At 43.2% G+C, this 12,585-nt stretch overlaps 1 protein-coding gene across 1 annotated transcript in view; it reads right to left on the reverse strand.

Moving 5' to 3' along the window:
- Positions 1–7,253: 7,253 nt before the first annotated feature.
- The window catches only part of LOC103211108 (zinc finger protein interacting with ribonucleoprotein K-like), a gene marked incomplete at its 5' end in the record, with an annotated part of 10,390 nt that continues 5,058 nt past the window's right edge, over positions 7,254–12,585 (reverse strand). The window contains 2 exons of the mRNA XM_042783144.1: positions 7,254–7,344; positions 7,429–8,647. Of these exons, the coding sequence (XP_042639078.1) occupies positions 7,254–7,344; positions 7,429–8,647 (1,310 nt within the window). The remainder of the gene's footprint in view (positions 7,345–7,428; positions 8,648–12,585) is intronic.

Consider the following 12,585-nt stretch of genomic DNA (forward strand, 5'->3'; position numbering starts at 1 on the left):
TGTACAACAACATACGAGAAAGTGCATGTTTACGTTCATAGCTGCTTTACTGTAGCAGACAAAGACTGGAAACAACCCAAATGTCTATGAACAGGTGAATGGATAAAGAAATTGTGGTACATCCACAGCACAGAATACTACTCAGCAATAAAACAGTGAAATACTCACATAAGCAATAGTAATGTTTGCCAAAATAATTAAGCAGCAGGAATGAAATCAAGGAAAAAAAAAAAGAGTGAAGATCTTGTGAGTCCACTCATATAAGATATGCAAAAATAAATTAGGGCCACAAGCCCTCTGTCCTTCCAAGGAGGCCTTGGGAAGCAGTACAAATTAGGATACAACTAGAGAGCTACTCTCAGTCACCATGCTGCCGCCCCCCAAGAGTTACATAATGTCGGAGCCCATCAGATTCTTCACCTCTCCATAATAACAGAGCCCAACTCTGTTTTCAATCACATGACAATGACTAAACCTCCCCAGTATTAAAGGGGCTCGGGCTTACTCAGGAAGAATCCCTCGTGGTGCAATGGTTAAGTGGGCTGCCCACCAAAAGGTTGGTGATTCGAACCCACCCAGTGGGTCTTTAGAAGAAAGACCTGGCAGTCTTGTGTAAATTACAGCCAAGAAAACCCTATGGAGAAGTTCTACTCTGTCACATGGGTCCCTGGGAGTTGAAACCAACTCAGTGGCACTCAACAATAACTACCAGGAAGGTATTAGGGCACAAAAGAGTAATATCATACAGACATTTACAGGTCGTGACTTGGAGGCTGGAAAAAAAGTTGTGAGCATCACATGAGATCAACAATGTCCATGCAAAGGGCAAGTCGCCACCAGAACCTGATGGAGTCCTCTTGATCAAAACAAGGTCAGGTCTAGGAAAATCCAATTGGAACTAAGCTGGTGTTCAAGAAATATTTTAGAACATGTGTTCACCTCTTGACATACTATGTGCAGGCCAGTGTTGGGCACCATTGCAGAGGGAGCAGTGGAGAGAAACGTGTGATACAAGGAAGGCAGAAAAGTAGGCGAGGCCAGATCCCCGTGCCGAGCACCTCCTGGACCCAGAAGACAGAGAGTTGTGACACTTGAGATGGTGTGAGGCAAGCAGCAGCACAAGATGACATAAATTCATTGTCCCCTATGGTTTTTATCTAATTTTTCAAGTTGCTGTTGTCAAATTGATCCTATATAGATAGATTTTAAAACAGAATAATGCTCAAAGCAGACCTTTCTGACTAGTTAACTATTGTTTGGTTTGAAGAAGACTTCAGGGGGTATTTTTGGTGTAAGGTTTAAAGATTATCTCAGGGGAGCAGTTTCAGGGGTTCATCCAACCTTCCTGGATCCAGAAAGTCTAGAGTCCATGAGAATTCTGTTCTGCATTTCTCCCCTCTTGAGTAATAGCCTCTTATTGATACAAATCTGCAAAATTTGATGAATGGTAGAAGATATAGAGCTTATAACCAGTAAGTAAATATGGTTAAAATAATAACTCAATTAAAATTAATTAGGAAAACAATTTACTATATTATAATAATAAAAGTTTTAGTTCTAAAAGTAGGGGTAGATTTTCACCTTTTTCCATATAGAGCTTTAAGTAACACAGAATCAAAAATAGAGATTAAAAAAGTAACAGATAAAAATATTTGTGTACATTTTCATAATCTTAAAGTAATTGCTATATATGACACAAAGGGTCATAAATATTTTTTAAATAAAAATTAAATAATAAACAAAAGTAGAAATATAGCAAAAATTAAAAGTAAGCCCAAATAAAATATTTAAATATGCAGAATGTGAAAAGGAAGGTTATGTGTAATCTCTGTATTCATCCTAAATAGCTGGATAAAAGCCAAAAAATGCTGACAGTATGTACAAAGGGCAGTTTCCCAAGACCCCTGCTCCAGGCTGAGGAGAGGTTCAGAACAAGGATGAGAACATCAAGTCACTTTGAATTATGACTCCTGGTGGCAAGGTGGCACTTCAGTCTTGAGATCATTTGAGTTCATCATTAGCCTTTTTGTCTGAAACCCACCTCTTTTTTTTTTTTTTAAATATCTGTACACACAGCATGCATTTCTATAAATGCGAGAGAGAATGACACTCTAATTGTCTCAGTGGTAAAATAAACAAATGCTAAGAGCCTTCTACTGAGGAACAGAGGTAGGGACAGATTACAGACTCCCTTCAGCACAGCCTGCCCCTCCACACAGAGATGCACTTGCAGGTGCTTGTTTCAGGGACAGCAGGTGTGTACTCTGCCTCCAGAACTTGGCACTGTCACCTTCTGCTCTCCATGTGCCCGTGGCAGGTAGCCTTCAGGGAGCAAATAAACTCAGTGAGGTTCAGTGTGTTCACTCGGGGAACTGACAGAAGGTTGCAGAGATAGCTGGAAACGGGAAGAGAGAGGGGAGGTGACAGGAGACCGTCCTTGTTATGTGCTGTCGAGTCAGACCTGATGCATAGCAACCCCTCCTTGGGTTTCCAAAGCGGTATCACTGCGGAAGTAGATTGCCCAACCTTCCTTCCAAGGAGTGGCTGGTGGGTTTGAACCGCCAGCCTTCTGGTTAGCAGTCAAGTGCCTTAAGCACTGTGCTACCTACATATATAAAAACACTTTTCTGCTCCAAACCCAGAAAACAGAAATATTTTACAGACAATAGCTATTGGCTGGATTTCCTGAGATTTTCCTTCTAAGAATCTGTAAGGTACCTGAAAAGAATTGCTACATACTCGAATGGCATTTTCTGTCAGGAGAGTGGCTGCAGGGACACATCCATGCAGGTGTGGAAAGGGGGCATCTGGATCTAGGATAAAGGACTGGGTTCCATGATCTCTTCTTGTTGTGAAGCAACTATCACAACACCTATAACTGCACCGACAGTGTCTGCCAGGGGAGAGATCATCTGTGGAATACTTGTGAGTTGTGTACCTTAAAGAGAGCTACTGGTGTTGAATAATAAAGGCTTCCAACAGGAGAGACAGAAGAAGAAGACCTTACCCAAGAATTATGAAAAATTAAAACTGATCTGTAGCAGGTGAACAGAGGAAATTACCAAAAAAAAAAAATCAACTAAAGCCACTGCCATTGATTAGATTCTGATTCATAGCAACCCTACAGCAGAGAGTAGAACTGCCTGGGTTTCCGAGACTGTAAATTTTTACAGAAGCAACCGCCTTATCTTCCATAGAGCAGATGGTAGGTTTGAACCACTGACCCTCTGGTTAGCAGCTGAATGCCTTAACCACTGAACCACTAGAGCTCTTACAGAGGACACTGGGGTCTAATAAGTAAGAGAATCTGCTGGATTCACAGCCACCTGGAAGACTTTGGCACCAAAGTATACGGTCTTTGTTTGATTTTTCTATTCCAGAGAGCACTGAGTTTTCTGAAGTTGAAGAAAGAGACACTGAGTGAGTACGTTGACAGATTATCTTGAGTGTCCATGGAAATCTGTGTTGTCATATTTTTGCAGTGTTTCAACAAAAATTTAGTGCATACCTTTTGTGGGGCAGACACTCTTCTTGTTATGTGGAATATATCAGTACACATAATCTGAAAATAATTTGCTTACATAGAATTCACACTTAGTTGATGAAAACAGAAAATAAGAAAAGCACCTAAGTGTTTGGGTTGCACAGTATATCAGAAGCTGGTGAGTCCTACAGAAAATAGAAGAGCAGGATAAGGCTAAATATGGGAAGGTAGGATGGGCTGAAATAGTAAATGAGGTGTTCATGGTAAGAACTCATAGTGAACATGCCATTTGAGAAAATATGTCTGGGTAGGACAGCTTTATTTGTTTTTTTCCAATCCTAATATATTCATTTTCTTGCCTTACTGGACAAGGTAGGATTTCCACTGTCAGAGTACAAGCATAAGACTGGACACCCTTCTTTGGTTCCCACTGTCGGATTTTAATAATGAACGATGAGTCTTGATGTATGTAGGGTAACAGGCTTTTGTGAGGCCAAATATGGGTATGCTCTGCTTGCTGCTAGCTCATTTCTGTTTGCTCAGTCACTCTGATGTAACACTTAGTGGTGTGGCCTGGGAAGCCCAGATTCTTGGCATGAAGTTTCTTTCGTTCACTCAGACCATAAATATGCTTAACTCCCACTGAGGGTGTGTGGAGACCTGAGTCACTCAGAGGCCACCCAGGGCATTGCCTCAGTAAATAAGCCCTAGAGTAAGTGGACTACATGAAGAAGAACACAGTATCAGGACTGGAAGATTCATTAATAATCTGCAATATGCAGATGACACAACCTTGCTTGCTGAAAGTGAAGATGATTTGAAGCACTTACTGATGAAGATTGAAGTCTACAGTTTGCAGTATGGATTACACCTCAACATAAAACAAAAATCCTCACAACTGGACCAATAAGCAGCTTCACAATAAATGGAAAAAAGATTGAAGTTGTCAAAGATTTCATATTACTTGGTTCCACAATCAACACCCATGGAAGCAGCAATCAAGAAATCAGACATCATGTTGCACTGGGCAAATCTGCAAAAGACCTCTTTAAAGTGCTGAAGAGCAAAGATGTCTGTTTGAAGACTAAGTAAGGTATGTCAATGTCAAATTCACGTGAAATTTTTAATGTAGACCTTTGTTTATACTTTATGCCTAATCTAAGCCATAGTATTTTCAATCGCCTCATATGCATATAAAGCTGGACAATGAATAAGGAAGACTGAAGAAGAATTGATGATTTTGGGTACTGTGGTGTTGGTGAAGAATACGTAAAATACCACTGACTGCCAAAAGAATGAACAAATCTGTCCTGGAAGACGTGCAGCCAGAATGCTCCTTGGAAGCAAGAATGGCCAGACTTTGCCCCACATACTTTGGTAATGTTGTCAGAAGGGACCATTCCCCAAAGAAGGGCATCATGCTTGGTAAAGTGGAGGGTCAATGAAAACGGGGAATGCCCTCAACAAGATAGACTGACACAGTGGCTGCAAAACGAGGACTGTGAGGCTGGCACAAGACCGGGCAGGGTTTCATTCTGTTGTACATAGGGTTGCTGTGAGTCAGGGCTGACTATAGCACCTAACACCACCACCACTTTGATCATGTTGTCAGAAGGGACCATTCCCTGGAGAAGGATATCATGCTTGGTAAAGTGGAAGGCTGAGGAAAAAAGGGGTGACCCTCAACAAGATGGCTGATTCTCTGGGTAGTTCTACTGGCTACTGAAACCCCATCAGCCAAAAAGTGCATGTCAAAGTACTGTAGGAGGAGCTACAGTTAGAAAGGGATAGGTGACAGTCATGCGTGGAGTTATGCTGACATTCTAAATAGCTGCCTCCATGAACGGGGTGAACAGTTAACACCTGCTGGCATGGCCTTGAAAGTCCAAGGTCCTGGCATGAATCTATCTTTGTTCACCTAGACAATAAAAAACACTGCCTTGAGGACTTCTGGCAAGGTAGTGGAATAGGCAGGCTAGCTACACAGACCCTCATCGACAAAGAAAAGACAAACCAATTGAGACAGATACAGATTATCCTGGAGCCCTGAGTTTTGAAAAGGAAGGATACAGAAGTGGATTAAATACCAGCTAATTATGACAACATGGATTGAGAGTGGCTTCAACGACCAGCTCAGGTATAGCAAGGATTGTGAGGCTGGCACAGGACCGGGAAGTGTTTCATTCTGTTGTGCTGGGCGTCACTATGAGTCAGAGCCGACTTGATGGCATCCACCAACAACAGTTATAACTTTTTAGCCACAGCTAACCACCCTGAGGGAGCAAGTAGTTAGACCTGTGGGCTTGAGACCATGGAGGGGACACTAAGGTCAATTGGCATGGCATACTGTACACAAACACTGTTAACATCCTAATTTGGTGAGTAGTGACTGGGGTCTTAAAAGCTTGCAAGCAGCTATCTAGATGCAACAATGGATCTCTCCTCATCCAGAGCAAAGAATGAAATAAAACAAAAATGACTGGAAACAAGCAGTCCAGGGGCTACAGAACATGCAAACCTCAGCTTATATGACCATGAGAACAGAAGAACTAGATGGTGCCCAGCTACCACCATCAACCACTTGGAAAGAGATCAGAGCATCAAATCCTGAATAGAGTGGAAGAACAAGGTGGGACAGACTCAAAATCATAAAAGAAAGACCATGTTTACTGGTCTGATAGACCCTGGTGAGACCCTCAACGCCATGGCCCCTAGTTACCCAAAATCTTCAATATAGGTCAATCTAAAGTACAAGTCAATGTCAAATTCACATGTACTTTTTAATGTAGACCTTTGTTTATACTTTTTAAAATTGTGATATTCTATATCACAGTATTGATTTTAAATCTAGTGAAAATAGAGGCAACACAAAGTATAAGGTACCCTCACAGAGTATGCCTTAAAAATACATATTTATATAATATCTGTATTTTTACTGAAAAGAAAAACTGGGAGGAGTGCCAAATACAAACAAATGTGAGGATTTCTGAATTAAGAAAGATTTAAAGGCTCATCAGTTTGGAATAAAATAAGTGCTAGTGGCTGTACAGGTTCCTGAGTAGTGCAAACGGTTTGTGCTTGGTTACTGTGCAGCACCATGGAAGAATGGCCTGGCAATCTGCTTTCATAAAGATTGCAGCCAAGAAAACACTACAGAGCCTTTCCATTTTATACCACAAGGAGTCACCGTGAATCAGAATGGATTTGATGACAACAGGTTTGAGTGCTGTATTTGCTTGTTTCTGTCCCCTAACCAGTGAGAGAAGAGAATTAACTCCTGTATGGACTCAGACTCCTCATGATTCCATCTAGAGAGAGAACACAGCAGTTTGCCTTGCCTTAGAATGCTGGGGTGACTCAGGGTGATGAGAATCTGCAAGATGGTAGAGTTCCACAGCATGTGCCATAGAAACAGGCAGTGATACAACCCCGGGGAGGGGCCTGTGAAGGATGGCAAGCAGTGCAGTTCATGAAAGGGCACAGAGGCCTGAACTTGGGGAATCGCACCACTCTGGATGTTCAAATGCTTGAGGTTCACCTTCCAGAAGATGGCTCCCTCACAAAGCCTCTCCAGGGTCATGTACTGAAGAGGAGGGACATTTCTTGCAGGTGCAAGGCCTTTCTGGTTTGTGAAATTTCTTGTGTGAATGTCAACCTTGGGGTAACACTTTCACATTTGCTGCTGTCATGAGCTCTTTCTCTGCTGTGAAGATTTCAGCACTGGATGAGGTTGGAGGAGTGGCTAAAAGATTTCCCACATTCACCATACTCATATAGCCTTGCTCCTGTGAACTCTCTGATGTTGGATAAGGGTGGAGCTTTGGCTAAAGGATTTCCCACATTGACTGCAGTCATAAGGCCTTTCTCCAGTGTGAATTCTCTTGTGCACATTAAGGTGAGAGCGACTGCTAAGGAATTTCCCACAGTCACTGCACCCGTAAGGCCTTTCCCCAGTGTGGACTCTCTGGTGTTGAATGAGGCCTGAGTTTTGATTGAAGAATTTTCCACATACTTCACATTCATAAGGTTTTGCTCCCATGTGACCCCTCTGGTGTTGAACAAGCCCAGATCTTTGGCGAAAGGATTTCCCACATTCACTGCACTTGTAGGGTCTTTCTCCAGTGTGAGACCTCCGGTGTTGAATAAGCGTGGAGCTCCGGCTGAAGGATTTCCCACATTCACCACACTCATAAGGTCTTTCTCCAGTGTGAACCCTCCGGTGTTGAATGAGGGTGGAGCTTTGGCTAAAACATTGCCCACATTCAACACATTCATAAGGCCTTGCTCCTGTGTGGCCTCTCTGGTGTTGAATGAGGCCAGAACTTCGAACAAAGGATTTCCCGCATTCCTTGCACTTATAAGGCCTCTCTCCAGTGTGAATTCTCTGGTGTTTTATGAGAACAGAGTTGTGAGCAAAGAATTTTCCACATTCACTGCATCCATAAGGCCTTATACCAGTGTGAATTCTTTGGTGTCTAATAAGGCTGGAGATTAGGCTGAAAAATTTCCCACATTCACCACACTGATATGGCCTTCCTCCAGTATGAATTCCATGCTGCTGACCAAGTCTGTACTTGCAGCTGATGGCTCGTCCATATTTGCTACCCTCACAGAGCTCCTCTCCAGTGCAGATGCATTGGTGGTCATCATGTGTGTGGTTGTGACTAAAACCATTCCCACATTCTCCCCACTTGTAATGGCTCTTTCCACAGTGAAAGGCTTCCCCATTCTCAAGGCCACTTAGTGGCTTCTCACCATTGGGATTGACCTGCTGCTGAAAAAGACCCAAGGGGACAGAGGAGTCTTTCCCAACCTCCCCATGGGTGAAGGGCTGCCATGACACTTGGAATCTACAATTCTTCACAAACAAGGCCCTGTCCACATCTTGGCTGGAGGGTTTCTCTCCACTGTGATGCTTCTGTTCCTGGAAAAGGATTGCACTGAGCCAGGAGGCTTTAACACATGTTCTACCCCAGTACGGCTTCTGCCCAGGGTTTGGTGCTTTGTGCTCATCCACACTGCCTTTCAGGGCAGGGACATACTTCTCCCAGGGGTTAGTCTTCTGTGTAGACAGATCTGCCTGTAGAATCCTGATCTGTGACACTCCTACAGAAACACTGTGCTCAGAAGACATCTCCTCCTCCTCTGTTCCATGCCAACAACCTGAAAGCAGAGAAATGCAAATAATGCAAGTGGGTATTGGTGGGAAGGGGAATCCCCAACACAGGCATGTGTCAAACACAAAGTGCAAAGAGCCCATGGCATTGTTCTGAGGATGAGGGAGTTGGAGTTACCTTCAAGAAGGGGCTGCCCTGCAGTTCTGGTCCTCTAACCAGAGAATGGAGAAGCCTCACCATAGGTGGGACAGAGGATAGGATGCAGCTCAGGGAAGAGCAGCAGGTGAATGGATCAATCAAATCCACTTTTTCCTTACACCAGCTATGAAGACATAACAAATCCACATTTTTCATGTCTTTGTTCAGTTATGGTCCCCTTCTGTTCTGACCTGAGCTGCACAGCAGCACGTTGTCTTCTGCCCCAGACTACTGGAGATGGGTCAGGCCTCACAAAAGAACACAGTCATCCAGGTGGCCAAGTAGGCCTAAGCTTTCAGATGCTAATTCCATGTTTGGGAGTCCACACATCCTGTTTTTGACCTGATGGCTACAGATTGGGGGTGGGTGGGTGGGTGTCCCATTAACCTGTCTGGATGCTAGCTGCAAGCTTATGGACCTTCCCTGGGATCCCTCACTTGTGTCCTACTGGCTACATATTTGGCGATTCCCTCTACCTTCTCAGGATACTGGCCATAAGCTAAAGGGTTCTCAGCTCTCCCTCAACCCTTACCTGCTAGCTACCACTGCTCCCTTGGATGCAATCATTCACTAGAATGACTTAGAACTCATGGAAAGAGCTATACTTACAATTACAGAAAAGAAGGATTTAAACCAAGAAACATGTAGGGTTCACAATGCAAAGCTCTCATGGCCCAAAAAGTGATGCAATACACTCCACACACATGGATGTCTTTCACCAACCAGAAAGCCCTAGGAGATTCAGTGTACAAAGCCTTTACTGGGGCCTCATGAAATACAAACTGCAGCCTCTCTCCACTGAGGTCAGCTGATGTCCAGGGTGATCGTCAGATACTACACAGTGTGCCTTTCTGGCCTAGCGAGGCCCAACCCCAAATCACTTTATCACCTTCCCGTATAATCAAAGAGTTAGCTGTGGTCTGGAGTCTTTATCAAAGACAACTGCACTCCAAGTATTTCTGCTTTGTTTTGTTTTTAGAGATTATTTCTCAGGAATGGAGAGCAAAGACCACATTTTTGGGGTACAACTAATGTAAACCCCACAGAGTCTACAACACATTCTCCTGCTATCGGTCTTCATCAGCACTTTGTTGACTGGTGAGATGTTCATGATGTGCAGATGCACAGCTGTGTCTGGTCCCAGGAAATTCCAGCTGGAATTGGGTAGCTGGTGGGTATTGAAGGACTTTTTAAGGATATGAGCAAACTTCACAGCATACCATGTATGGGTTGATACAGAGGGAACAGTGGAGGGGAACAGGTGACAGGCAGAGGCCAGAAGCTGGAAGTCACAGTTGAAATGACACAGAAGCAAAGCGTCAAGTATGGGGAAAAGTTAGAAATTAGGTGTGGCCACTGGCATTTATACCAAAGCTGGGGGCAGAAGACTGCTTTCTGGTGTGATCTCATCACAGCATGGCTGTCATACCCTTCCCAGCTGTGGCTCACCAGGGCCATGCATCTGAGACCATCTGCCATGTTCACCCTAAGAAGCAATCAAGCTCTTCCTCAGTCCCCATCCTCATGGCCAGACCTGTATGATAAAAGGAAAAGACAAGTGTATTTGTATGTTGTGCAAGAATTCTGAGGTATAAAGTAGAGCTGACAAGGGACAGGTTATAGTCACTTTGTGGCCACAGCCATCTATCCAGAGAGAGAAAGTAGTTGGACCTATGGGCTTGGGACCATAGTGGCAGGGGACATCAAGCTCAATTGGCATAACATACTACACAAAACATTGTTCCACATCCTACTTTGGTGACTAGCGACTGGAATCTTAAAAGCTTGCAAGAGCCATTTAGATGCAATGATGGGTCTCCCCTGGTCCAGAGCAAAGAAGAATGAAGAAAACCAAAGACACATGGAAACAACTGATCCAAGCAACTGGTACACCATGTGATCCTCAGCCTATGTAACTATGAGACCAGAAGAATTAGATGGTGCCCAGTTACCACTGTCAACCACTCCGAGGGGAATCACTGTAGGAGATTTTGGACAGAATGGAAGAATGTTGTGTAACAAAACTCAAAATCTTTTTTTTTTTTTTTTTAAAGGACCAGGTTTGCTAGTCTGATGAGCCTGATGGAACCACTGAGACTGTGGCCCCTAGCTGCCCTTCAGGTCTGGAATTGAACCCACTCCTGTGGCTTCCAGCCAAACAAAAGACAGGCATATGAGGTGAACATTTACATTGGGTAGATACACTACTTGGAGGTTTCTTCTCAGATTATTTGCTCAGCATATAGATTGAATAAATATGGTGAAAGGATACAACCCTGACACACTCCCTTCTTCATTTTAAACCATACAGTGTCCCCTTGTTCTATTCGAATGACAGCTTCCTGGTCTATGTGCAGGATCCTCATCAGTACAATTAAGTGCTCTGGAATTCCTATTCTTCTCAATGTTGTCCACAGTTTGTTACAATCCACATAATCAATGCCTTTACATAGTCAATACAACACAAACATCTTTCTGGTATTCTTTGCTATGAGCCAAGATCCATCTAATATCAGCAATGATATCCCTTGTTCCACATCCTCTTCTGAATCCAGCTTGCATTTCTGGGAGCTCCCTGTCAATATACTGCTGCAACAGTTTTTGAATTATCTTTGTTGTTGTTATGTGCTGTCAAGTCGGACCTGACTCATAGCGACCCCTCCTTGGGTTTCTGAGACGGTATCACTACGGAAGTAGATTGCCCCATCTTCCTTCCGAGGAGTGGTTCAAACCCACCAGCCTTCTGGTTAGCAGTCAAGTGCTTTAGGCACTACGCTACCAGAGCTCCCTGAATTATCTTTAGTAAGATTTTATTTGCATGTGATATTAGTGATATTGTTTGATAATTTCCACATTCTGTGGGATCACCTTTCTTTGGAATAGGTACAAATAGGGATCTCTTCCAGTCAGTTGGCCAGGTAGATGTCTTCCAAATCTCTTGGCATAACTGAGTGAGTGCCTCTAGTGGGGCATCTGTTTGTTGAAACATCTCAATGGGTATTCCGTCAATTCCTGGAGCCTTGTTCTTCGCCAGTTCCTTCAGTGCAGCTTCGAATTCTTCCTTTAATACCATTGGTTCTTGTACATATGCCACCTCCTGAAACGGATGAACATCAACCAGTTTTTTTTTTTTTTTTTTTACAGTGACTCTGTGTATTCCTTCCGTCTTCTTTTGATGCTTCCTGCATCATTCAATATTTTGCCCATAGAATCTTTCAGTATTGCAACTCAAGACTTAAATTTTTTCCTCAGTTCTTTAAGCTTGAGAAATGCTGAGCGTGTTCTTCCCTGTCTGTCAGTTGGTTTTCTAACTCCAGGTCTTTGCACATTTCATTATAGTAATTGGCTTTGTCTGCTTGAGCTGCTCTTTAAAATCTTCTGTTAAGCTCTTTTATCTTGTCATTTCTTCCATTTGCTTTAGCTACTCTCCACTAAAGGGCAAGCTTCAGGGTTTCTTCTGACATCCATTTTTTTTTTCTTTTCTTAAATTCTCATGTTTTTAATGATCTCTTGCTTTCTTCATAGATGGTGTTCTTTTCTTTCTTTCTTTTTTTTTTAAATTGTGATTTGGGTGAAGATTTACAGAGCAAATTAACTTTCCATACAGTTCACACACATGTTATCTCATGACATTGACTACAATTTACCCCAATGCAACAGCTCCCCTCCCACTTCCTCCTGATAGTTAACTCTTCCCTGTATACATCCCTCCATGCACTCCTGCCCCCTGAGCTGTCTCCCTGTGCATAAACAGCCCTTATTTCTCCCATGATTGTTCTCTCCAAG

Source organism: Orycteropus afer, unplaced genomic scaffold (genome assembly GCF_000298275.1).
Source record: "Orycteropus afer afer isolate SDZICR_OR568_19922 unplaced genomic scaffold, OryAfe1.0 scaffold00694, whole genome shotgun sequence".
Lineage (NCBI taxonomy): Eukaryota > Metazoa > Chordata > Mammalia > Tubulidentata > Orycteropodidae > Orycteropus > Orycteropus afer.